Raw genomic sequence first — 27,244 nt, forward strand, 5'->3', positions numbered from 1 at the left:
TCTATTCAAAGAAGGACCTTAAGAAAACAAGAAAACATTTCAGTGACACAGCATCAACACAGCATCTATTCAGAAAGAGCTGGAATCACCAAGGTTACCTTTTTTGTGTGCCTTCTTTTTTTGGTGTCTTTTGATATAAAAAGAACCACAGGCTGGCCACGTCTACAAACACAACCCAGCTGTGAGAAGTTATCTGTATGTCAAAAAGTTACCGTTCTCTGAGACGCAACATGAGAAATGATTACATGTTCCTTCTCACGTCGTGTGAAGTCAACAGGGCCTAAGCTGATCTGTCTTCTTCCTTCAGCTCCGAAGGTCACACCAGCTAATGTGAGTGGAGGCGGTGGCAGTCGCTCCGAATTAGTCATCACATGGGAGGTAAGCAAGCTTGCTCAGGACCCCCTCATCCATGGAGGAGGGAGCCAGACGTCATTATTCTCTGCAGATCTGGGCGCCTGTTTCATTAATAACAGCCGAATGGCTTAATGTATGGCATTTCATTTTTAAGAACAGAGAAGCAATAACTGTTGCTGTCGCCGTAGGGGAGAGAAAAATGCTTTTGAGGTTTCAATAAGATAATTAAACTCAACGGTTCCTTGGAAGTCCCAACTTTGTTTCTGATTTCCCCTTTCTTTCTTTTCATTCTTTCTTTTCTTCATTCCTTTCTTTTGTATAAAGCCTCCTCATATCAAGCCAGCTCCAAAAGCTTATATTTATTCAGGCTGCTCAAAATCATCAGTGCCTGCTGTGAAACATTTGACAGAACCAGTGCTGATGTTTCAATATGCAGAAGTTCAATAAAATGCTAAGTTCTGCTTAACAAAGCAGCTATTTTGCCTCAGCCCTGAAAATTCCTGAGGCATTTTCATTTGGACATAAAAGCAGGGACAGAGCATTGCATTTTTAATTTTCTAGCTTGCCAACAGGTGATTGTACTAAAAATGATTTTAAAAAAAAGTTTTATCCTGAGGTTGGCAGTAGGGTAAAAGGGATGGGATCATTAAAGCCAAGTTAACCTCCTGGCAACTTGCCAATTAGATGTTGGGAAATTTTGTCTTTAGTGTTTAGATTTTGGCTTGACGATGGCACTAGAGGAAAAGTTTAGTTCAGTTAAGCCGCACATGTAACAAAATAACACAAGAAGCTGATAACCTGATAACCTGATAAGTAAACACAATTAACATTTTAAAAAAAGGTTGGTAAAATACTGGACTATATAAAAGTCCATGTGTAAAGTGTTAATGTGAAAGACAAAACCAGAAATATAAATGAACATGCTGCATTCAAGGAACAGTAAGAAGGAAGAACAAAGAACAAAAGGGGTCCTAGAATGGACCCCTGTGGGACATCACAAGTAATTGAAGCTAAATGTGTCCAATTGTCCAATAAACCAGTATATTTGCAATAGAATTTAGAAGCTATCTGTAGGCCGCTGAGTCCATTGAATCCATATTGCAGTGACTTATGCAAAGAACAATGATGGATTCTGAGTTTTTATTAAATCCAAAAATGTTCTCAATGACTCATTATTACTCATTATTAGTACCATTATCAGTACCATTATTGCAATTTCGTTGTACTTTACTTGTACTGTTACAATGGCGAATAAAGCCTTTATCCAATCCAATCCATTACTAAAAGCCAAAGTCGAAGACCAAAGTATGTGTACCCACAGGCCCTGCCTCTGGTAGGGATAAAACCAAAAGAATAAGATTCTATTTATGAGCATGTATCTATTAGTGTGAAGAGGGTGAGTTTATCTACTAGAATGAAGTCTGCAGCTATAAATGTACGAGGCATCAGTCTGGACAACAGCTGCTGGTGTAGTATCATGCTGAGTGCACTGTACTGTGTAATCGATGTGTCCAGTAATAGTTCTTGTGCATACAGCATGTTATATCTGATGCAAGAAATATGCCTCAAAAACTGAAAGCTGTCTTCCATCTTGGCTTTAGTCTTTAGGTTTCAAGATATATTGCACTGAATTAATTGAAGTTAATTAACAAACTAAGAGATGTTTTAAAAGTATTTTATGCACAAAGTTATATTGCAATTTGGTATTTTGTTTAGATTAAACTTTTTTCCTGCAGCCGGTTCCAGAAGAGCTGCAGAATGGACCGGGGTTCGGCTACGTCGTAGCTTTTCGACCCCACGGGGCCACAGGATGGATGCAGGCTGCTGTGCCATTAGCTGAGATGTCCAAATATGTCTTTAAAAACGAAACCATCCCGCCCTTCTCGCCTTTCCATGTGAAGGTCGGGGTTTACAACAATGAGGGGGAAGGGCCGTTTGGACCTGTTACCACTATCTACTCCGCTGAGGAAGGTGAGTATGATCTCGTGTCACACACAAGTTATGCAGTAGCTCTATTTGCTGAGCCACTATTAATGCATGAGTACATGACTAGATCCACAGGGTCTGAACAGTGGCAACAGTGATCTTGCAGCTAGCGTTCTTCTATCAGCACTCACAGACGTCTTCACCATATTTCCCTCCTTCTGTTGTTTGGATAAAAGACAGAGCTTTGAAACAGTTTTGATGTTGCCACTTTGAGGGGGTCATAGAAGCTCAGTGTTACTTCTAAAATCATTCAGAGTCTTTATACATTAACTCCAGAGCCTGGCCGAGCGCCCACCAGGGTCCGAGCCAAGAGCCTCTCTGCGTCCGAGATTGAAGTTTCATGGAAAGCGCTGCCCTGGAATGCCAGCAAGAAAAGAGTGCTGGGCTATGAGGTGAGCTACACTGAAATACCTTTTTTGTATATGCTTCCATTGGATGCAGATATGTTTTTATGTGCGTATTCATGCTGTTGAATCCTGTTCTCTTCTATTATTGATGAGCGTTTCAGGCTCATGCACCTTGGGCATAGGAGATAATAGCTTGCTGCATGCATAATGGGCCAGTCCAGTCCCATGCTTGTGGGTTTAGTTGTGTTTCTCATGTTGTTTATCTAAGTACTGTAACCACCCTGATTAGCGTACTGATGCAATACTCTAAGGGATAGAACGTTTAGCTTCTAATCCACACAACAAAGCATTTTCAGACACTGGCTTTGCGCTCAGTTAGTTCTTGTCATTTTAATTCCACTCATTATTGAAATCCAAGATTGGAACAAAGGCTCTGTTTTCATCCACGGATTGCATAAAGTGCCAGAATTATAAATTGTTGACCACTCAAAGTCAACAGAGGAGCAGGGCCTGAGCAAACCATTCCTGTGAGGAAAGACAAATTATATTTGTGCTGTCAAGCATGCCAGCTATTTCAGCCCTGACAAGCAGGGTGACAAAGAAAATCTGTTATCAGTTGAAGTTGATGGCAAGGGATTTTTGAGGATTCTTTTTTGTCTTCTTTGTTTTCCTTTTTTTCCCCCTCTTTTGCATATAAGACCTCACTCTTTACCACAATACTTAAACCATGACACATGCCTGGTATAAGCACTAACACACCTAGCTCATGGTACATGAAGTGACATGTTGCTAAAGCCCGTTTTCAGACCAGTTCACATCTTCCATCCACTTGAGTTCACATCTCCCCATTTCCAGTTTGCACTTCATTGACAGGGTGTAACAGAAAGCTTTTAAGGTGTCTGTAGTGTTTTCTGCATTCACGACTGCGGTTCTGCCCTGTTGCTTTTCAGCTGAGGTACTGGAGTAGAAGTGAAAAGGAGGACACGGCCAGCGTGCAAAGGACTGTAGGAAATCAAACATCTACTGTTATCCGTGGTGTGAAAGGAAGCACCACATATTACATCTCGGTGAGGGCATATAACACTGCTGGAACGGGTCCTCCCAGCACCACAGCCAACGTTACCACTAAAAAACCACGTAAGTATCCAATCTAATTAGAAATCTCTTACTGGTCACCGGTCAGCTCTTGTTTGAGGTGGATAATGTGTTTTTCTCCTCTCAGCACCCAGTCAGCCACCAGTTAAAGTGATGTGGAACACATCAAACTCCAAGATTATAGTGAACTGGGAGCAGGTCAAAGCCCTGGAGAACGAGTCAGAGGTCACTGGTTACAAAGTAAACACCCCAGTTGCTCGGTTTTATCAGAAAATTGTGTTTGTTGCCATGGCTTTGGTTGCCTGACTTTTAACTTGACTTGTGCCATTTGTCATCAGGTGCTGTACAAGAAGAATCGACACAGCCGCCCTAACGTCATGGAAACCAACACCACCTCCGTGGAGCTCGCTCTGCCCACTGATGAGGATTATATCATCCAGATAAAGCCATTTGGAGAGGGTGGGGAAGGCAGCAGTAGCAGGCAGATCACCATCCCAAGGATACCAGGTCAGTGGAGAGCTAGTTAGTGCCTCCCTCGTGGCTGAGCTGAGTAATCCAGTCCCCTGCTGCTGTCTTGCCAGAACAGATTAGCTATCAACATCTCCAAAGGAACAGAGAGAGTGGGAGACTAATGTGCTACATGTAACATTTGTGTAATTATGGCCTCTACGTGACACCATATTGCATGAAAAGTTGTGCAATTTATTTAGAGAACTGTCTCGTTCCGCTGCTCAAGTAATAACTCTCAAGCTTTTTCTGGAAATGAATGTTTTCAGCTTGTAATTACTAAAGCAGGCTAGAGAGGCAGCTGATTAAAGAAATGAAATGCCAAAAGTCTTTGTGTTTTTTTTTTATTTATTATTTCCCTCCACAGCGAACACACTAACAGCCTCGTTCTTTTCAATACCTTTCAGGCCCCAATGCCGTCGGCTCAGCATCCAAGGTCTCCACTCTATCAGCCCTCAGTACAATAGCATTGTCTTTCACAGCGCGGACATCTTTATGACAAACAGCTCCCAGCAGACGTTGCATCTGATGTGCAGACAGCTCTACAGCGAAACGCAAACACAGCCAACTCTGGTGTAACTACATCCATTCATTTAGATTTTAGAGGCAGAAGGAAAATGCTGATAAAAAAATAAATAAATAAATAAAAAAATCCGCCATTGAAATGAGAGGTATAGAGTCCCCTTCAGAGCCCAGGCTAAGTAAAGGAGATTGACCGATGTCGTGACTATGTTGTTACCAAAGCAGCTTTCATAAGAAAAAAAAATTAAGAGAAAAATGTCTTATATGCATCTTTTTGTATGACATGTTGAGCTTTTATAGATTTTTTTCCTTAATCAATCTGAAGTCAGTCTGGGCTAACTGGGGTGAGAACAATTAAGTGCATGGCAAAAAACATCATCAAATTTTCCAGTCTGGAGGTTAAGAATGTGATCACCTTTTGTCTTCTAAAATAAGATAATACTTATGACTTTGTTCCAAAAAGACCAGAGTAGGTTTTTTTTTTTGTTTTCTTCAAGTGAATGAACTATTAACTGTTACCTGTTACATCTCTGCATTTCTAGTTCTGCATTATTTAAAAAAAAAAAAAGAAAAATCACTCGAAGGAATGCATGGACATGTTGGGTGTTCGTCATTATTGGTCATCTTACCAAGTACTGTATGTGAAGAGAGGAAGAGAGAATTAGCATTTTAAATAATCTGTCACTAGACAGCACATGCTGACACTTTACCACTATGGCAAAGTGTCAGCATTAGAAAACTGTCCAAAGTTAGCCAGCTAAATTTGATTCATAAAGAACATGGACTAATATTTTCTTTCAATACAGTATGTCATACATTTGCAGAAAACACAAAAATATCAACTCCAGGCTATCCTGCCAGTCAAATGCTAACTGGCACTAATTACAGAAAGCATAGGTTGGGTCTTATTGCAATACTCCATGCCACATATGCATTGAACTATGAGTTATTGCATTTTTTTCTGCTGGTCCACACTGGCCCCTCTGCAGAAACAGTCCTCGTTCTGTGCAAAAAAAGGCCTTTTAAAGTCCATTTTAAGCTAACATGAGTTAGCGAGTTAGTGAATCATGTAGCTGTGTTTCAAAGTTCTGTTCTTTTTCGTGCAAAATTTCCTGCTAGTCCCCAAGTTTGTTACGAAGATAATACATCCACACCAGTACAAAGATACTTGATTTGCTAAGTGAAGAATTCTGAAACCTCATATTAGCTTCTTCTTAACTAGAAGGACCGTATATTACATTATAACTGTACTCAGAAGGGATCACTTTACAGCCAGCATGGACAGACTGATTACAGTGACCAGTAACTATTTCAGAGTACATGTGGCATGAAAACACAGAAAAATCCAAACCTTAACATGCTGTTTAGCATGCCATGTTTTTAGTGCCAGTCCTCTTTGGGAAGGTGACCAAGAGCTCACACAAAAGTCAATGGAGTCCATAAAGCCATCCATGTGATAGTTACTGAGCTTGTTACCAGAAATAGCATCGTGCTGTCCCCTGGGTTCCTCTACCTTGGCCATTGAATTGCACTGGTGACCGGACCACCCTTGTGGCTGTCTCATGCTCCTCATTCTTTCAGTTAGCCCTGTGTCTAGAGCTATTCTTTGCCTTCTGTGTGCCTCATCATATGTTCAAAATCCTCAGGTCCTTAAAGAGCCTTAACTTATCATATGTATATCAAAAACATTAGAAACATAGAAGCAGCTGCGGTGATGTTTACATGCTGCTGTGTTGATAGATTCTGTATGTGGTCAGGATTTGGGGGGGGCAGCATCCTTTTTGCAATTCTGAGGTTACAAAGGTTAGAATGGCATTCTGCTGTTTCGCACGGGATATTGGCAATATACGAGGGCCGTGTGCATTTTTATAGGTGTGTATTCTTAATAAAAGACGTTGCTGCTGATCTTTTCCTTTTCCCATTGTCTTCTGATGCCATGTGGGAGTGCTGTGCTACAGAGGTGCAGTGCAGTCTGTATGTAGCTTGTAATCCAGTTAAGTAGTTTGTACTTTGGAGGGAAGTGTACTGTAGGCTACTGGGTCTTGCTCAGAATCATGCATCAAGAAATGTGTAATATACTGTTTTGTACACTTCAAATCATTTATATAAAATAACCTTTCTAAAGAGATGATTTACTTGGTTTTTATGTAATGACTCTGTTTCATACTGTAGCTAACTGTTGCTCAGCATGACTGTACTTTGTCCTCTCTCTCTTCTGTCCATCTGCAAACCGACTGAATGGCTTTAGGAACATGCAAGGTTCATGCATCTGATAGGTTTGTGTATACTGTATGTGTACCATGACTGCTAAATCGTGGTCAGCCCCATGTCTATGCTTCTGTCCGAGTCAGCCCCTCTGAGATGTATTGGCTCTCCATATACGCTCTACATGAGGGTTTCCTCTGTTGCTGTTTGTTGTTTATACTGTGTTAATAAAGTTTATTGATTTATAGAACAATGTCAAGCTCTGTTGGTCCATCCATCAATACATATGACCTACGCGAGAACTGACATATAGGAATGCTCTTCCCCTGGCCTTGGCATTTGTTCAGAATTCAATTGAATGAGACCAAATATCTGGATTTAACAGTTAAGGGGGGTCGATACATCTTGAAGATTTATTAATGGTGTACTCCAGTCATAAAGTATTGAAAACACTGAAGCAGCAGAGGCTTACATATCCTGACTTTTAGTCACTGGATCCTGCACTTCCCATAATGCAACATTAGTCTCTGCATGCCTTTTTAAATGGCCACATCTTCCAAAATGTGCATCCTAATTTTGAAACACAGGCTTTCTGCTAAAATTCTGGCCTTGGATAACTGTGTATGACACCACTATGGATTATTTTCTTGAGACAGGAGGAGGAGACATGATATGACTGTTTTCATACGCTCAGAAGTACCCCTCATGACTAGTAAAGACTGTGTAAAATCTGTGCAATGCTCCTAGTATACCATCTGTACTTTAGAACAGTCGTTTAAAAACATAAAATGCTGTAAATCTATGGCATTTTCTATAAATGTGTGTGTGAAGTTTAATAAATATGTCGAGTGAAGTTTGTTGGTTGCAGAAAATACACTAGATGGCACTAAGAGCACACAGTTACAGTACATGTGCTGAATTTGGCCACAAGGTGGCAATATAAAACAAAGGTAATTTTCCTTTTGCTTCACTGCAATCAGAATACATCACCATTTATCATCCATATGTTACTAAAAACATCAATGTACTACATATAATGCATTATTAATGTATGAAGCCATAGACTTAAGTAAAAACAATGCATTTACCCCTGTTTTAACTCTTTATAATAGGTGATTAATTAAAGTGATATCCCCTCCCCCTCTGTTCAGAATCAGAGACAGTCTTTGATACTGAGACATTTATTTATGCATGTATGTTTTCCATTTAGACCGAATGCAAATACAGCAAATACACACCACCAAGCACTAGGGGAATGTAGAGCAAAAGGCAGTGGAGAATTCAAGGTGGAGGCTAAACAGTGGAGCAGTTTGACGTTCTTCACGGGAAAAAAATCCATATCCATAATCTGTACTATGCTGGTTTTTATACGTTAATGGGGCCAATAAGTGTTTTCATCTTGTTGTGGACGAACAGTCCAGATTCAGAGAGACTTCTTTGTCGCTACAGTCAATGTCACATTCTTTACAAGACACTAATTCACTTTCTTGACAGCTCCTCCTCACCTTGGACTGAGAGGAGAGGTCGTTCCTACATCTGTGGTTATCAACAGCACTTTCAGCCGAGCACTGATAACCGTAACTCCTGCGCCCATAACCCCAACTCCAAACATAAGGCACCCATTCATAGAACATTTCTCTTACATTTCCATCCTTCAGATTGTACTTCCTGCCTACATCTCATGAACCTAAAAAACACATCCCTGCTCCTCTCGATTTCTACATAGTTTACAGGATAATACACAGGAGTATGGATTTATATATAAATACAGGCCGTCCACCCTTCAACTCACCACCTCACCCACAGTACACAGCTTCTCTCCTGTTGCCTACAGTTGTTTCTCTTTCATCAGTAGTGTGTCCGATACTACAGCAACTACAGCAAGGTTATTTTTCAGTTTACAGTATATGTGCTGCTATCACTGCAAGCAAGTGCCTTCACAACAGTCCAGTGTCATATGACCAGTAAAAATAAAACGCAAAATAGAATATACAAATAATCAGTCGTTTCCTCGGAGTCATTAACAGCAGGTCGACAGTTTCAAGTCAGGGGATGGGAGGATTAGACGACAAGGGCGACAAAGCCATGGTCACAAGTGTTGGAAAAGCTCCTTTGAATATCACTAACTCTGTGTTATAGGTTTTGGTTATGCTTCGGTACACATGAGAGTTCACAGTTTTCTCCCTTTAGAGGACAGAGGATAAGAATAATGGCTGCTTATTGCAAATCTCACAAGCAGTGCGCCTCACTGCTTCAGTTAACAGTAGCACAAAGTTAACAATGACGGCAACACGGTATAACATGGGTCAGGCTCCATCAGATGGGTTTCTTATGTACGATAAGTGATGCATAGTATAGTATTAAAGGTCATCCAGGATATATGTTATGTGACAGCCAAAAGGATCTGTAGGTAGACGATGTTTAATGTATGCCACACTATGAGTCTCGGCTTTGTCTGTTAAGGGAGGAACAGAGAGGAAAATGCACAGGCCTCACATTCACCACTCCTATAAATACAATTACAAACTCATACACCATAAGTTAAAAGAGTCAATCCAACAGAAAACGAAAAAGTACCCATGTTAAACTTGTGGTTTTGAACTTTTCAGGCAGTGTTTGTGAACATGTTCATATAATTCAAAAAAGCTGCTAAGACCAAAGTTATTACAGCCCAGATGAATCACATGACTGTGTGTAATATGAAAGTTGCGGTTCATAGTATCGAACCATCAGAGAATTATCACTGCTGTTTCCCTACATAGCGTTTTAGCCTCTTTAAGCTAATTGTTTTGTTTTTAATGGTCCTTTACTGATTTAGTTCAACCTAGTGAGCACCAAACTGCAGACAAAGTTAGACAGGTGAACAAAGTGGAGACTTCAGTAGCTAAGGAGTCAAATATTTCCCTCAAGAGAATGAGTATTGGTCATCCGTCTATGCTGGATGTTTAAATAGATAACTATTTGCAACACGTGTGCCATTATTGTTGTTTTTACAGCGTGTTACGCTGCCACCAAGTGGCCAAAAAAATGACTTATATCAGGTTCAAGGAATAGACATGATGCTGATATACATTTGCTTTGAATGAACAGCACGCACACAACCAAAGGCCTGTCCCCCTGTTCACTGCATTTCTCTTCATTGCATCACAACTTCCCAATGTGGCAAACTAGTTCCCAGTTCGGGGTGAGGTCTCTCTCATTAACTGTGTGAGATCTTGAGTGAAACACAACATCAAACAAAGTAACAGCACAAAAATGAAGCTCTTTCAAAGAGGTTTTAGCGTGTTCCCACATGACGGGTGAAACGTCCAGAAACACAAGAATAACACATAAACTCTATTTCATGATGGAAGTCAGTAAAATGAAGTAAGAAGAAAAACGAAAACATATCATCACATTTCTGAAATGTATTAGATAAAACATTATTTATATTAAAATTTCTCTATAAATCCTATACCTGTGCCCAAAACATGTGACCAGCATTTCTTTATGTAAATGGCGTGTTGACACCAAAATGAAAATGGTAAGCGGGGGCAAGTGGGATGAGGACAGTGATGCTTGTACGTTGGAGACTGGAGCCAAAGCAGAGTTCTAGTTGTCCACCGAGGGGTTACACAACTGTCTTTCTTCAGCAGAGTCCATCAACATCACTTTGTGTCCACCACTCACTGGCCTAGTGATTTTTACAGTTTCTCCGTAGGTGCTCAGTCCCAACATCTCCGAGCTTCTTATGGAATTCAGATGTGAATGTGTCCGTGTATTTTCTTTTCTTTTTTTCATTCCCTCAGCTATTTTGTAATTGAATCATGCAGATTATAATCATCTGATATTATACATATTTCATAAACAAGCGAACACTGGACATAAATTAGACCCTCTATAGATAAAAATGTAAAAAGCTAATAAGACAGCTGTTGATTATACTGAAGGTGTCACAGCCAGGTGGCAACAACGAGCAAAAAGGCTGCCTCTTGCCGCTTGGCGCCAACCTCCCATCCCACACCCTCCACCATCCATCTTTTCACTACAACTCCTGCTCTTATATCTTATTTATTTCATATGTGTCAGTAATACAGGGGGTGATGGGCTGTTTCAAGTGACCCTCAGGGTTCAAACATATTAGCTTAAATAATATGCAAGTAAAGTTTCAGGTACATGACTCTTACAGTGGTGAATTCAAATCAACAGATTACAGATGTGACCGGGTTTCACTTTCAGTATTGCACTCCACTTGATTAAACCAAGTGGTAAATCATCCAATAGTAGGCGTTTCCTGTTCCATAAGGAGGTGGAGGGCTGGGACGGGCCGGGACAGGGCGGGAAGCCAGGTTGGGTCAGAGGCTGAGTCACAGTTGGTTTGTCTAAAGGGACAGGAGTGGAGGTTTACTGCTTTGTGGAACGCAGTCTGTTTTCGTGTCGGTGTGTACACAGGCGGAGTCCTCATGTCCGGTTGGTGGCGTACTGTCCCCCGTCTCAGGAGCCACCATGAACAATCAGGACTGCAACGAGACGACAACACACAGATCTGTCAGCACACATGAACATGATGGTTGTGAGACGACGGCCCCATGGGCACAAAAATGTAGAGGGCTTTTCTATGATGACTTTTACATCATTTTGCATCTCTTTGTGCCCACTCTGTATTTCTTTACGGTCATTTTGACTCCTTGCGGTCAATCTACCGCACTCTATGTCTTTGTGGCAGTTTTCTCTTTATAGTTGTTTTGTACCTTGATGATCATTTTGAGTCTCTGTGGTTGTTTTTGTCTAACTGTCATTATGCATCTCATGGTGGAGGTTTTGGTCAGTGCACCCCTGACCCTCACCATTGCCCCATAGGCCTGTTAAGTATTCAATGCATGCACACGAAAGCATAGTAATCTATGATCACATGATTGTCTGTCTGCCACATACCTGTGCTTTCTGCTGCAGCTCCTCAGTGGGAGACTCTGTTTCCCTGATAACCACTGCTTTTGTCACAAGCATGTCGGGGTGCTGCTGCTTGGCCTCTTGGATCGCCATGGCAAGAGCCTGGGGACATGACGCATTGACACATGGGTCATAAAGCTCACATACTGTATTAGCCTTCTGTGCCTTATGACTCCTTGAACACAGAGTGTATTTCTATAATAATCCTCACCTGATGTTGGTCCACATCATCGTCTCCTGTGATTATAATCCTTTTCTCAATCCTGGTCTCTGAGTAGCCTCCTTTCACAGTCTGCAGAACACATAAAATATACATTCAATGAATCAGAAATTCATCCCAAGCAATTTAAAAAAAAACCTCTTTGGCTGACAAAAATGGTAATTAAACATAGCATTGTTCTTATTCCACGTGTATCTCCATCTTTGTTGTACAAAATATTCATCACTGTGGTGTTTCTGTTCTAGTTCTTTGTGTTCAGAAACACAATGTTTTTTTCACCAGATAACTTTCTGACACTGGAATCCCTAATGTTTTACTGTCTGACTAGAAAGAGACGTTGTTCTAAAAACAAAACTAGACATGATGTTATTAGTATTAATGTTAAGCCTACGGGAGTTTATAACATTGTTTGACAACTGAATTTTTCATATTCCTAAATATTTATAAACCAATAAAAATGGGATTATTTACATCTATCTATTTGATTTGTCCTTCTACTCCAGCAGGTCCACAAGGAGGGATGAAACAAACAGTATTTTAGAGTGTACCATAAGATACAGATGTGGTGGGCTGACTCTCAGCTCCACTCATTAAACTGTAACCATGGTAACAGATAAGTTGTTACCTTGGTAACTTGAGTTGTGGTTGCTGAGGTGACGCTCTCAGCGGTGATGGTCAGCGGGGACACAACAGACTCCCTCTCCTGGGTGCCAGCTTTTACCTACAGCACATTCATTAGAGGGGAGTCATGCACACATGGAGGAATACAATAACACAATGTAGTGTTTTCCCAGCCAGCAGGTCCCAAGCTATCATAAAATGTGTGTAAGCACAGCTATTGAATATGACTGAATGAGAGACAAGTAGAGAATGGTCGGTCTATTGGATGCCCCGGACAACAAGCTCATTTTCTGCTCCATCAAGCCTTTGAAATGACACAAACTCACAGTCCTAATGTGTTATTTTCTGAAAGCATGAAAAGAATGACATTATTCAAATGTGCTGCTTTTATTTGAATGAGTTCAGGTTCGTATTCCATACAGACACACAGCCACAGTGGGGCTCTGGGCCCGTTAATAGATGATGTTCTGGGAAATGACTTTTTTTTTTTAGATTAGTACAGTAATGGCCATGTTTGCCTCACGCATGACGTGTGTCAGACACTTCCTCACGGCCTACACCAGGAGCGTATGCAAAGTGCATGTATGCCCTTAAAGCAACAGTCCATATTTTTTTCTATAAATAACAGATTTTAAATCATTTTGATTTGAGTGGTAAGCAGGTAAATGGTATGGTGTGCCTGTTATGCACTATGCGATGGCACTAAATCACATAGCACCAACTATTTCACTGATTTCGGTGAAACTGGATCATATTTAATGGAGGAAATGTTTTCTGGTTTTCCCTCTGATGTCCTTTGGCTGCACCGCCTCAACTCTCTGTGATTTACAGAGTTTCCTGATGGACAGTGAAGTAAACTGCTGCCAACTGTAGCTGCTGTTAGCTAATGTTAGCTCACATTATTAGCCAGGCTGTCCTGACTGTAAGCTCAGAGTACTGGGGTAGTTTTAGTGTTTATACCCTGGCCGTTGGGAAATTCTGATGGAGGTGTCATGCCAGAACTGGAGCTGGCTAAATGTAACTGGGCTCAGCAGCCTCTACAGACATAATGACAGAGGTGAAAAGACCAAAAGGGGCGTTGACGGAAAAAAAAAATTTATATGTTGTAGACTGTAGTCTAGATTTCTGTCTTTGTTGCTGCATACTTAGCATGTTGCCGCAACCTGTAGATCAGTGTTATAGTGTGAAACCATTGGCAGGAGTGTGTATTGCGTCATGCACAAACATTTGTGTCCTTGTGCGTGTACACAAAGACTAACTAAACAGGGACCAGAGGTCAAAAACTCCACAGGAAACTCTTAAGACATAACTGCAGATTGTAAGACTTGCTTTTCTTTTACCAATTTTAATTTCAGGAAAATAAAAGAAGATATAGTAACATTTGTTCATCCAAGCACTGGTAGTTGCATGTATTCATCTACAAACACTGGACTCGCACAGAAGGAGGATAGAAGGATATGAAGTAAAGGCAACAACAAGGAGACTATGACAGTATGAAAGCCAGAGTTCCTCACTCTGCCACCGAACACACATGCTGTCACACTGATGTATTCCCTCTGTAAAAATACTTACAGGGGAGCCATTTTCTTTAAGGGCAGCAGGAGCTTCCCGCGGGCTGACGATTTCGTAGTTCTGAAGCAGAGAGAGAGAGAGAGAGACTTGTGGGCAGAGACTTTATTAACTTCCTAATATGAAGTAAGTCCAGCTACATCAAAGAAACGTGATACGTGAGCATACTTCAATCAGCATATTAGAATACACATCAGGGCTAATAAAGGAGCCACAAAGAATGACTTCCTGTCTCCTTCAGGCAGTGTTCTTTTGTAGTACTACTGTACATACTTACTGTATTAGTAGGACTATTTTAGCAACTGGTAATAAAGGGTAGGTCTTTTTCATAGGAGACAACCTGAAACAAATACTGTTAAAGCCTTAATAAAGACTGCACCGCTGTCACTTCACTGCAGAACAGCAGAGGTGTAATTGACAATATAAAACACTTTCAATTTAGATTTGCTACTTCCAGGGGCCTGGTTTTGTGCTTGCTGTTAACAGCATTAGTTTCACCTGTGCTTTTCAAATCAACATGTCGGCCGTGACGAAGGTCTATTGCTAACGCTGGCTCATCGACAGGGCTCGATGGAGCCTCCGTTAATGTCATTAGTTACACCTGCGGTGAGAAGTCACAACGCCTGATGTGAAGTAAAGAGTCTACCGAGCCACAAGCAGGAAACAACAAACATATCGGTAGGTGAGGTGTAGCGTGTGGCGTTCACATCAGTCCTTTTGTGACAAAACCACTGGAGTAGATATCTGACATGCTAAAGGTTAGGAGTTAAGTCAAAGTCAGGAAATGGATACAGCAATGCAGCAGCACAGCAAAGACTGGTTAAAGATTGCTAACATAACTGAGCTGCTGTTGACATGAGTAGGACAAAGTGAGACTTTGTTATTTGGTCCTTCAAAAGCTGCACAGTTTCACTTAACAGAATGCAACTGAACAGACTAATGTAAATGCTTCTGATGTATAGTATTTGGCCTATTGATTACATTTTTAAAATAAAGTGTTGCACAGTGCAGAGACTTTAAAAATAAAACATAATCTCTGCAGCTTTGCGTAAAAAGGATGCCAATTGTTTGCCTAAATGAGTTGTGAAAGGTTTTGTATTGACAACATATTTCATAGTTATGACTGACAAATCCAATAAGAGCGTGTAAACACTTGATGACTAGTTTATGAAGGCAATCCTCAAGCTGAACAAATTCCTTTAAGTCACAGTTTGGTGGTGATGCTACAGAAATGCAAAGCCTGTCACTGACATGCAGGCAGCTGACAGCAGCCAAGCCTTTGTGCTGCTGGGGACAAACTCTACAGATACTGCATGACATGGCACCCTCTGCTGGCTGAACTGTGTTGGTGCTGGAGAGCTTTGTCTCCCTATCGATGATGTCATCCTCCATTTGCTGCAGACACACACACACACACACACTACTGTGTCTTACTCTGACATCTTAGAAATTCGACTCAACACTGATCTGGCACTTCAAAGGCACCCTCTCTACACCACTGCTTCAGTTCATCCATGTCATTAGCTGAATGGCTAAAGAGCCCAGCAGTGATTACATTTTAATAAGGCACCTGTGGGACAGCCAGCCAGCACTCAAATCTTTGCCTCCGGAGATGAATGGGATTCGCACCTGCTTTCATCATCCTCATTAATACATTGTCAATACTTTAATCACTCCGTAATGATGCCATTATGTCATTCCTGTCAGGGGAATATGCCCTTCACGTCACTGCAGCCAAAAGAAAATGCTTCATTCTCCGATCAAGACTAACTCCAGGGCTCTGCGAAAATATCAAATCCCTTCATTGCAAGCCTATTTGTTTGGTGACTGATGGTATTGATCCAACGATGAGCATTTTCCTCACTTGCCCTTTCTACCGATACTGTAGCTTAAATTATTTCAGCATTGATGTTTAAGATATGAAATAGAGAAAAGGAGCAACATATAAATATTTGATAAATCCAAACAAAGAAAAGTTTAGAGTTAGACAAGTAGATCAATGCCATTCTCATGTCTGTCCATTAAACATGAAGTAACAACCAGCAAATGCTTAGCTTAGCTTAGCATAAAGACTGGAAACAGGTGGAAAGAACTAGCCTAAGGTAATAAACCCATCTACTAACACATCTGAAGCTTACTAATTAACATGTTTTCATGTTTTTTTGTTTATTTAATCTATACAAACCAATGTGTAAAAATGACTGTAACATCCACTATACTAAGTAAGTCACTGTAGTCGGCTCATAAAATCCTGTAAAACTGTAATATGTTTTTTTCACACTTTGGTCTTGTACAGATAAAAAAACAAGATAAAACTTAATAAGTGAAGTTTGTAGGTGGATGTAGGTGGATTTAGACAGAGCCTAAGTTGAACAGGCTTCTGCTGTAGCTTTTTAAACAACAGACAGATAGAAGGGAGATTTTCATCAGCTCCTTTGACTCTCAGCGGGAATGCAAATTTTTTTTACTGTTGCCTTACCTGCGGAGAGACATTCATGATGTTGGGATGGATCTCTGATCCGTTCGTATGTGTCTCTGTCTTGGACTCGGACCTTTTCAGCATATGGGCCATGCTTACAGTACTGGGGTCTTTCTTGGCCACGGGAGGCTTTATGAAACACAAACAATGAACAGCTTCAAACAATTTCATCACAGCATGACCTCTAAAGACCTTGGAAAAAAAAAAGCATTATTTTCGAGCAGCATACATTTCAGACAAAAGCTTAAAGGAGCCAACACTGAAATACACTTTTTGTTGTATTGTTTGGCTCGATGACAACAGGCAAATGATGATGCAGTAGCTGGGGATTTCAAAGAAACACTGACGCAACTGATGAAAATTAAAAGGGTGAGGAATTCATAAATTAACACATCAAAGAGAATAAAACATTTCGAGTTTTGAAGAAAATTAAACATGAAAGGAATATAGCAAAATTCAAACAATGGGAAATGATCCAAAAAGGAAAAAATAAATACAAATAAAAAAAATGCATAACCAGGTAGTTATGGCACCAAGTCCAGCCATGTGGGGTGAATCCAGTGGATGATGATGAAGGGTAAATACATTCATCTGTCTACCTCATGATGTGTTCCCTCCTCAGGCATTTTCTCCTCTATGGGAGACTTGTCCCGGGAGCCCATTAGACGGGAAGAGTAGAATCTGGATGTCTCCTCAAAGTCCTCCCGGCCCACCTCGGGCTGTCGCTCCCTTTCTCCCAGCTCCGACATGCCCCTAGAGAAGTCCTCCACACCGGAGTGGAGGTCCATTAAGACGGTGAAGTCGACCTCAGCCTCCAGGCTGGACGTGGAGCTGACCGTCATGCTGGAGCACTTGCGTTCGATGCCCAGGTGGGTTTCTCTCATGCAGGCCACCGTGTCCCGCTCCTGCTCCTCCTCTGAGGTTAGGTTCGCCTGGGGCCTCCTGTCCCCGAGCTCCTTCTGAGGCAGGTACAGACACAGGATCACCACTCTAATGTTACTTAAATGCAGACGGATGGATGATGGGGATGGCATGGAATGGGATGGAAGTATCATCCTGATGTCTGAGTCTGGCGTGTTTGCTCAGATTCATGGAGGATCCAGATTTAAGAATAATATACATGCAGATAGTCGTAGAAAATCATAGTGCGCACAATCGTGTCAGAAATGAAAAGTTGAAAAGCGTTTGAATTATAACATTGGCTTTGAAAGTAGGATTTGTGACACCACAAAGAGTTGAAAGAGGATAAACAGAAGAAAGAAAATAAAACACCTGACTTTCAAAACATTTTTTTTTTGACACCGCAGTCAAATCTGACTTTTCAGCATCTGTTTTATTATCAAAAATGTATTATGCCATAAAATGTCTATGAAACAAAGCTTTTCTTTTTTTTTAACACTGCAATAACTATTAAATAAAAAAGGATATAAGCCAACCTGTGGTAAATCCAGTCTGTATAACTAACTATGGTTAGCATTAGCTAAAATCTAAATCTAAATCTACTAATTCATTTTCCCACAGCTGAGAAAAATTTACATTTAATGAACTGATATATTTGTTTGATTCTGTTTATCATTCCACAATGCAAAATAAGGCAACAACTTCCAGTAATGTTAAACTTCTACTGAACATAACTAGCTTAGCATTAGCTGCCATTCGAACTGGTGGAATTTATGTGTTTTGGTGTGGTTAAACTTTAAATGAATATTTAAATTTAAATTCAGTCTATAGACAGTCTATAGACAGCTAGTAAAACAGAGATACATTTAATCACTACAAAGATGGAAAATGATGAACGTTTCTTGTCTTAAACTAAATGAATGAGAAAGCCAAAACAATTTGTTCTTGTCAATCCAGTTTCTCTGAGCTTTCTGTGAAGATTGACTGTTATTTCAATATATTTTAGTTATCATGACACATGACAATGATTTCTTGATTAAAATCATGTCTAAAATGAAAGTATACAGCCTTTTCAGACTAGACTAGAGTTGAACTAACATGCAGCCATAGCTTTGTGTATCAATCCAAAAAGGTTGGGAGCCACTCAATTACAATGAAGCTCTCGAGACAGCCAATTTAAAGTAACACAACCTTCATTAATTAAAAGTACACTGGCTAATTAGATCACAGTCAAGCGCAAGGGGTTCTATTTACAACAGATTCAAACTCTGATCTTGGTGATGGATGAGGGCATCTGAGTTGCCAGTGAAAAGCAACACACTGAGGAGAAAGTGGTGCGGTCAGTTAGGAGGGGTGCAATTTACCCATGAGGGGTGCAGAGAGGAAAAGAGTTCATGGGTGGAGCATATGAGGGTGGGTTTAAATACAAATTAATAACCTTGAAATCAGCAAATGGTTCCTCATAAATGGCAGGAGTAGAGACAGGCTCCTGCAGGGGGGAAGCAGAGGAAAGAGCACAGAGAGCACCTCAATGTTAGGCACAAGCTGAAGTGGACCAGTGGACTGACACCACACAAACAGAAATCCTACCAGTAGAGCTTGACTGGAGCCTGAAAATATGAGCTCAGTGTGTTCTGAGCACAAAATCTTTCACTCCAAACCTAAACTGGGATCCTGGTGTACTGCTCAGTGAGACTCCAAATCTGAATATAGCCTTACAGTTCCAATGTAGCTAAGAATTCAGTGTTTTAAATGTCTTTTAAATGACTCAAACCCAAGTTTAGGTGAGAAATTCAGCCAGACCCAAACTAAGCTGACTGGATCTGTTCAGATCTGTTCAGATCCATTCAGGTCCAAATGGATTCAGGCACAAATTTCAAGCACTACTTTACATGAACATATCATACAGAAAAGACAGAAAAGAGGTGAGCTTACTGCAGCCAAAACATCGACAGCTACGCAAGTTTATCTGTTAGAATTAGCAGAGGCATGGCAAGAGAATCAGGGAGTTTGTATAGTAATCAGGTTTTCAGCATAGCAGCAGCCACTCATTGACCAACTGAGAAAGTGTTGCATCACTACGCACCTTGAATTTCAACAGGGGAGTATTCAAATACTGTTAAATAATGTTGTTAAATGTCCAATAAAAAGGTGGTGGGGTGCATTTCAAAGCCTGTCAAAATGACAAGTAGGTGGGTCACCGTGTTTGGAGAAGCATCTAATATTTTCCCACACAGGCCGAGTCCAATCTGATCTTGATATGATTGTCAATCGCCAGCGAGAGCCACGCAACACCTCTTCTCATGCCTGTTTAATCTAATATATGCAAGAGCTCGACTCAGATGAAAAGGTGGCAAATGATGAAAGCTGTCATGTCTATTCACTTCAAATTCCTTTCATTCCAGTGCCAAACGCGTGCAAGCTCCTAATGATACCAACAGTGAAATGAAAGCAGCAAATCTGACTGTGTCAGGCACTGAGCTGTGTCTGGCTGCTCACTGCCTGCTGGGGTCTCACAGTTGGAGGAAACAATGTGTTTATAGCAACGCTTAGCTTTCTACCCAGGTGGGGTATAAGAGGACAATGCCTCTGATTTAGGATTTATTATCACCGATCTGAAGGATCAATGAATATTTTGTGAATTCTATTGATGTAAGTCAGTTTGATGCCGTTTCTCAATCATTTGTGCGCCAACCAGTTCTATACTACATTTATCTCTAATTTTAGAAGATAATAGTTGTCTGTGACAAAGTCAGTGGATGACAGTACTCTCTACGATTTCATTCTCAAATGATTAATTTGTAATATTTTCCTATGCGATAAATCGTTTGTTTTGTATTTACAGTTTGAAAATGGGACGGAGATGTGCAAAAAAAAAATCATCAGAGCGATGATAATATGGAGAGAACCTCTGATAGAGAACAACGTGAGCCGGAAAGAAATCTGAGGCTTACAAGGTAGAGAAGGCAAAGACAAACCAACAACCAAAACATGAGATATTGATTTTTGTCTTTCTTTTTTTTTTTTTTTTCGTTGTTGTTGTTTCAACTTTCACAGCCAGCGGTGAGCTGTACAGATTTGCCAGACAGTGTGGTGCATGTTGAGAGCAATGGAAGGGCATAAATTGGGTTGCCATATGAGAAAATGTCCAAACTTTTTGATAGTTTTTTTTGTTTTGTTGTTTTTTTGGGGTTTTTTGCCACAAGACGGAGCAGAAGTAACACTCCGCCTGCTCTTCATACTGGCACGAACAGGTAAGATGGATGAGTGTTTCAAGTCACTGAAAACGTAGAAAAAAAAGAAAAATGGCGTGCGAGTCTGTCTGAAGCTCATGCGATGCTTTATTTCCAATGACTGAATAGCAGATGCCAAGCAGAGTTACCGAATGTCTCTTCTTGGCTGCGTCCAGGCCCGGCTCCCTGCCGGCATTTCGGCTGTTCCGCAGTATTAGTCCAGACTCCCTGGCCTTCTGTGTTTTTACTGGCGGGGCTGGGGGAGCCATTTTGGGAAACGCTGAAATCTTTGAGCCGAACGACTGACTCTCTGTGGGTCCTCTACTAGACTGATAGTTATCATCTGGATGTTCTGTTTTAGCGATACCCTCCAGATCTGCTGCGAATGCTGGATGGAAGGTGGAGATGTCGGTCCAGTTGAGGTCCGATTGTCCTTCTGGAGAGCCAACCGACCAGCGGTATTCTCTTCGGATGACCCGTGTGGGCTCGTCCTGTCCTGTCCTGTCCCTTTCATCCTTATATGCTACGCTCTTTGATCGCTCTGGTTTGAGTGGAACAATCCTGGTGAGTTCTGACTGGTAGCTGCTGCCTGACAGTCGGTGGAGAGACGTCCTCTGACCTCTGTCTCCCAGGAAACCCTCAATGTCATCTCCCCCAGAACTACTGATCTTCCTCTCATGTGTCCTGACCTGTCGCAGTTTTACCTCAGCTAGATCTTTGTTGTCAATGAGGCCCTTGCCTCGCACCTTCATCACACACTCCCCTTTAACACCTTCTAATGAACTATCGTTTTCTATCTTTCCAGGTCCATTAACTGAGCCTAAATCGGTTTCAGCTGGTCCAACCTGACTCACTTTTTTCTTTACCTGCTCTGTTTCTTGAGTGAAAACCTCCCTGCTTTTATTTACTGATATCTCTTCTTGTTTATTGTCTTTATAAACCCTGGCAGACTGATCCTTTCCCGATTCCTCATCATCTTTTATCATCACCATTGAGAATGATTCACAATGATTTCCTGTTTTGGAGTTTTTTTCTGAACTGTTGTCTGAATCTGAGCCCTCATTTTCTTCTCCAGTAGAATCGCTGTCTCCTTTGCTGTAGATGAGCTCGGCAGGCATTCCCAAATTTAAGCTCTGGGGTCTCCTCTTTTTCCTTGGTTTAGAGGCTGTGCGTTCCTTTATCTGGTGCGAGCCCAGGGCCACATTGTTTCTTGCCTCAGGGTCTTGGGCTTCAGATGGTTTGCCTTGAGATTTATCTTGAAACAAGTCTGCATTCTCAGATAACTGAATCACAAAACGACTTTTGTTAGTTGGACGTGGCTCAGAGGATAAATCTGCCTCTCTGGACGATTTTGTTGATGGAAATTCATCAATATGGCTTTTCATTTCTTTCCTGTCATACCCTGTTACCTCTTTATGCATCATTTTGGTAATGTCTATCTCTTTTTCCATCTCCTTTTTCTCCCACGAGGAATCCGATGTGTGAGATTTGTTCTTTTCTTCTGCCTTCCAGTCATGGTCCTGTTGATAATTTTCTTGTTTTTCAATCAATACCCACTCCTCAGAGCCCTACATGTTGGTATAGATTAAACACAGTTAGACATGCCAAGCACAGCTCCTGCAAATAATGAAATCAACACAATCATTTAAATCACAGAACAGGGAACAAGATTGTGTACAAGTGGTACATGGTGATTTGGTAAACATGTATTTGCATTTTGGGATTCATTGTACTGTATTTAATAGTTTGATTTGTGAGTGATAGGCAGTGCATTTCACCAAACCACAAATGGTATGAATAATAAATTGTATCATGAAAGATGAAGAGAGAGAGAGATGTGCAACCTCAGGGGAAGTCACCACAGTCTTCTGGACGAAACCCTCAACAGACAGGCTGTTAACAGGGTCCTTTCCCACTGCTCGGCCCACCAACTGGTCGACACGAGGCAGAGGAGAGAGTTTAAAAGAGAAGGAAGAACAGCCGTTAGAGCTCGGATTCGAAATGAGGGAGTAAATCAGTGAGATGCACAATAAACCATTTCATGCAAAAGAGAGAAAATAGGAAAGGCAGGAAGAATCAGTGCAACTCAACTCACTTATTGTGCAAACTTTTCTATTGAACTTCAAACTAAAAACAAGCAATGCCGTCCACCTGACAGCCACCAAATCCACAAAAACAAATCAGCAGACATTTGCAATGCAAATCTTTTTTTCTGTAACTACAGTGAAGAGTTGAGTTCAACTGAATCTCTCGGAAAGAGCACAGAGACTTTCCCAGCTTTCGACTGTCAGTCAAGCAGAATAATATCGCCCCCCGCCTTCCCCTCCCCATCATTTTACCTGGGACAAGACACACAGCAGATTACATTTTCTGCCGCAGACCACGTTTGACATTCTATGGGCATAATCTGATCATCCCAGACAGACAGCAGATGAGAGATAGTCTAAAGACAACTAAGGCACCAGCAAAGACAGAGCCGTTCTATCTGAAGACTATAATCTCAGTGCTCTATCTTCAAAAGCCTAATTACCAAAAGCTTTAAAGCTTTCATGATCTAGCATAAAGAAAACTGTGTCACTGTGAGGCAATCAGGAAGAAGAAGAAAAAATAAAGATAACTGATCATTATTTCTCAAGTGCCTCACGTTGAGTAAATCTCAAAAAACATCTTGAAACTAATCTCATCAAGACGGTTCATTCTGTGCGGCTTGTCAGTCATCTTCAAGCACCTCTGAGATATTGTCAGAATTATTGTTGTACACTGGAGAGAGGCAGGGTGCACTTCGTTACACAGCTCTTAACATGAACTGCAGATTTGTATGTTTGTTCCTGTGAGCAGTGGTGACTTTGCACAGGAGATATATGTTTGAACTGCCTGTAGGTGAGAAATGAAACAACCCTAACTACCTTTAACTCTATTTCCAGTATTAGTTTACAGGTACAGCGTATCTTCAGGCTCAAATTATTCAAAGACAATGACAAGAGCATGCAGAAAACCTGTAAAACAAGTGTTTCCATGTGACAGAAACATGGCAGCTAAAAGTGAAATTCAACATGACAGCGGCCAGACAGGAATATCAATGCCCTTTAATGGAATGTCAAGCATCAGAGAACGCTGGATTTGAGATATTGATGATAGTGGACCAGAGAGCCCACATATCCACCTCCTTACCCCCCGCTAAGTCTAATCCCCTACTCACAGCCTTCTTCTCTGGTGTGCCTGTCGGGGAGGTGGCTGACAGACGCTTCTCACGGTTCATCAGCTTGCTGTTGGGCTCCCTCAGGGTTCTCTTCAACTCATTGATGCTAGCCTGGTGCTTCAGCAGGAAGTCCTGCGACTTATCAAGAAACTGGAGGAGAACGTGCAGAAGGAGAACAAGAAGACGGAAAGAGGACAGGGAATGAGTTAGAGGAACATCAACGTCCTTGTGTGTCCAGCAGCACTCACAGCAACACATCTGATGTGCTTGACTGAACGTGAGTGAGTGAGTCAACACTTGTGTTAACTAGAGAATATGCTCATGTTTTACTGCTCAGTGCAGAGAAGTTTCAGATGCTACTGAAGCTCACAGAAAATAAAAGTGATCATAGTTACAACTGAGTTACTGTTGTTTAGTAAGACACAAATAAACAGGACAATCAAAGCACAAAGAAAATGAATGAAGAACTGAATTATGCAACATCTGTTAACCTTGTTGGATAATTAAAATTCTGCAATTATTGTTTGTTTGGAATGAAGACAGTGGTGCAGCAGTAAATTTGCATATTCAGAAAATCTGCATATTTTAGTACAATTTGGAGTATTTTCTCTTACTTTACACTACTACAACCACAACAATGAAAATGAAAATGTACTTTTCGCTCTCTTTCACTTTTAAGAGATCCCTTCCTAATGTATCCTGTCCTCAATGTGGGTTGTGATGTGATGGGGGACAAAATATTCAGTCCTCATCCTGTGTAATAATGTCTTCTAGGCTTCATCTGAAGTTAATACGAGGTTTTGGCAGTTTGAGTTACTCAAACCAACTTGCCATTATCCAACATTATCCTCTTTTTGGAGCAAAATTCCCTTTTTGTGTTACTACATCTTGATTGTTCAACACGGAAGCACAGTCTGGGAATACAGAAAATGCATTTTATACTAAAAAAGACTGCTGGACTTACCTAATTCAATCTGCTGAAGTCTCAAATTAACTTAAGATAAACTTCAGAATGTGTTTGCACATTACGGCTGTGGAAAGTGCATTTCAGAAGGGAGCTCTTTACAGGTAGTATGAACAGGAGGAATGATTACAGAAGACCTGTTTCAGTGTTCATATGGGCACCTGGCTATTGTTAAAGCTGCAGACGTATCCTACTGGATTTTACATAAAAGCTCTTACAAAAAGGTGTTTCACTGGGGCATTTGGAGACTCACAGGGGGGCACACAGGGAGGTCAGAATATCCGATGTTTCACAAAAGAGCAAAGATCAGAGTGAAGTCTAAAAAGTGTACGCCTCTTCAGATTGATCTGGTTCAGGTTGGCAATCACTGGACTGTATACAACACTAACGTAACTTAACTTGACGCATCAGCACTAACAATCTAATGTTATACATATATAATAATGTAAAGTGTCTTAAAGGACCAGTGTGTAGGATTTAGTAGCATCTCGTGGTGTAGTTGTGGATTGCAATCCCATCCACTCATCCTGTCAATACAAACATGAAGGAGAAACTACACTGGCTACAGTGTTTGGTTTGTCCAATCTAGGCTACAATAGAAACAGAAAAAGAAAGTTAATTTTAAGAAAAACATAACAGTCTATTATCAGTGATTAGAAAGTAATGAAAACATGTTACACGCATATTATATTCATTCTACCATATACCGCTAATAGAGATCCCTAAATCTGACATGCTGAACCTTTGAGTAGAGGAGGAACAATGCAGTCAACTTCTAGTTCAGATCAATGCACTTGTAATCTTCTTTACTGTATATTTATTCTTTTCTTCCCCATGAAATATGCATTCTTGGTTTTTCCATCACTATTTTCATAATCTTCTTTTATAGGCAGATTCTTATTTACGAAACTCTGATAAAAGATAAAATAAAAATATCCGAATGTCTGAACTCATCTGGACTAATATTCTCCATTACCTTGGTTGGCCACAAACTCCAATTTTTGTTGCAGGTTTGTTAAGTACTGATACCAAGTGGTACTTCGGAGGCTGCACGAATGATAATAAAGTCAATGGAAAGAGCCAACCAGAAGCCAGCAGACACACACTGAACACTGCACTTTTCTGCAGGACGAGGACTTAGTAGTTTGGTATTTCAAGTGTGCTGTTACTAAGTGGGGATTTTTTGGAAGTTGAAACAGAGTAGTTTTTAGACTAGTACACTTTTACTTAAGTAAAGGGCCTGAGTACTTCTCCCACCACTTGACAGAGCAGAATATTCCAAAATAGTAGAGGAACATGCTCAGATGCTTTATGGGCACTTAAGGAGAGAGAAGGGCTCACTTCTGTCTAGAACACTAGAGACATTTAAATGGCTACAAGTATTCCCATGACTGCCAGATATTTCAAATCTTTATGACATTCCAAAAGAAACATAAAAATATGCTTTTATCCAAAACGGCAGCTGCAGGCAAACCTCGATGGGCAAAAAATAAATAAATAAATAAATAAATCCCAAGGACTAGAGGCGCAGCACACACGACAAAAAGCACAAGGGCTTAAGACAGGAACCTGTACCTCCTGTTTGTGCCGAGGAGTGGCCTCCTGGTCCAACTGAGAGAGCTGAGTTGGGGCAGGAGAATGGGCGAGCACAAGAGGGGTCAGAGGTGAGGAGTGCAGGGTCAGAGAGTGCAGGAACAAGGTCAGGTGCAGAGACAGGATGGTAGAAGGTAAGTCAGTCAGAGGACAGGCAGGCAGACAGACCGGAGGCTAGATTTGGCCACTTGTTACCATGCCAAGACAAATTTGGAAATCTCTTGAAAATACATCCCAGCAGACATTTTGGAAGGTTAATATATTGTGATATGGCATGCAAATATACCACCAAGCTTTTTTGTAGCATAGCCGCTTTTATCAGTGAAATAAGACATATATATTATTTTTTATATAACTTCAAGTTGGTTTCCAAAGGAAGTCATACTGTGAAAAATTTGCATTTCAGTTGAAACCTGTCCCAAATGTACCAATCACTGACTGTCAAATGTTTGCTGGGATGTTTAACTATGTCAAAGAAGTCCAGACACAATCTTTACAGCATCCCTTGCTTTTATGGTGCA

The 27,244-nt window shown here is 40.9% G+C and overlaps 2 protein-coding genes across 12 annotated transcripts in view; one reads left to right on the forward strand and one right to left on the reverse strand.

Moving 5' to 3' along the window:
* Positions 1-10,863, forward strand: part of cntn4 (contactin 4) — a 161,663-nt gene extending 150,800 nt beyond the window's left edge. For all 4 annotated transcript variants that reach the window (XM_019267281.2, XM_019267282.2, XM_019267283.2 and 1 more), the window contains exons 17-23: positions 308-378; positions 2,091-2,325; positions 2,617-2,732; positions 3,638-3,824; positions 3,910-4,022; positions 4,121-4,289; positions 4,697-10,863. In XM_019267281.2, coding sequence (XP_019122826.1) covers positions 308-378; positions 2,091-2,325; positions 2,617-2,732; positions 3,638-3,824; positions 3,910-4,022; positions 4,121-4,289; positions 4,697-4,788 — 983 coding nt within the window. In that variant the 3' untranslated portion in view covers positions 4,789-10,863. The remainder of the gene's footprint in view (positions 1-307; positions 379-2,090; positions 2,326-2,616; positions 2,733-3,637; positions 3,825-3,909; positions 4,023-4,120; positions 4,290-4,696) is intronic.
* Positions 8,182-27,244, reverse strand: part of LOC104934021 (band 4.1-like protein 1) — a 78,260-nt gene continuing 59,197 nt past the window's right edge. For 3 of the 8 annotated variants that reach the window (XM_019267272.2, XM_019267275.2, XM_019267274.2), the window contains 12 exons: positions 26,706-26,750; positions 24,167-24,316; positions 22,812-22,898; positions 21,117-22,535; positions 19,173-19,223; positions 17,434-17,793; positions 16,835-16,963; positions 14,359-14,418; positions 12,791-12,886; positions 12,157-12,237; positions 11,931-12,047; positions 8,185-11,515 (listed from right to left, as the gene is read on the reverse strand). In XM_019267272.2, coding sequence (XP_019122817.1) covers positions 11,510-11,515; positions 11,931-12,047; positions 12,157-12,237; positions 12,791-12,886; positions 14,359-14,418; positions 16,835-16,963; positions 17,434-17,793; positions 19,173-19,223; positions 21,117-22,535; positions 22,812-22,898; positions 24,167-24,316; positions 26,706-26,750 — 2,601 coding nt within the window. In that variant the 3' untranslated portion in view covers positions 8,185-11,509. Of the gene's footprint in view, positions 11,516-11,930; positions 12,048-12,156; positions 12,238-12,790; positions 12,887-14,358; positions 14,419-16,834; positions 16,964-17,433; positions 17,794-19,172; positions 19,224-21,116; positions 22,536-22,811; positions 22,899-24,166; positions 24,317-26,705; positions 26,751-27,244 lie in introns of all 8 variants that reach the window. The other 5 variants (XM_019267276.2, XM_019267277.2, XM_019267278.2 and 2 more) reach the window with 4 other exon arrangements.

Source organism: Larimichthys crocea, chromosome I (assembly GCF_000972845.2).
Source record: "Larimichthys crocea isolate SSNF chromosome I, L_crocea_2.0, whole genome shotgun sequence".
Lineage (NCBI taxonomy): Eukaryota > Metazoa > Chordata > Actinopteri > Sciaenidae > Larimichthys > Larimichthys crocea.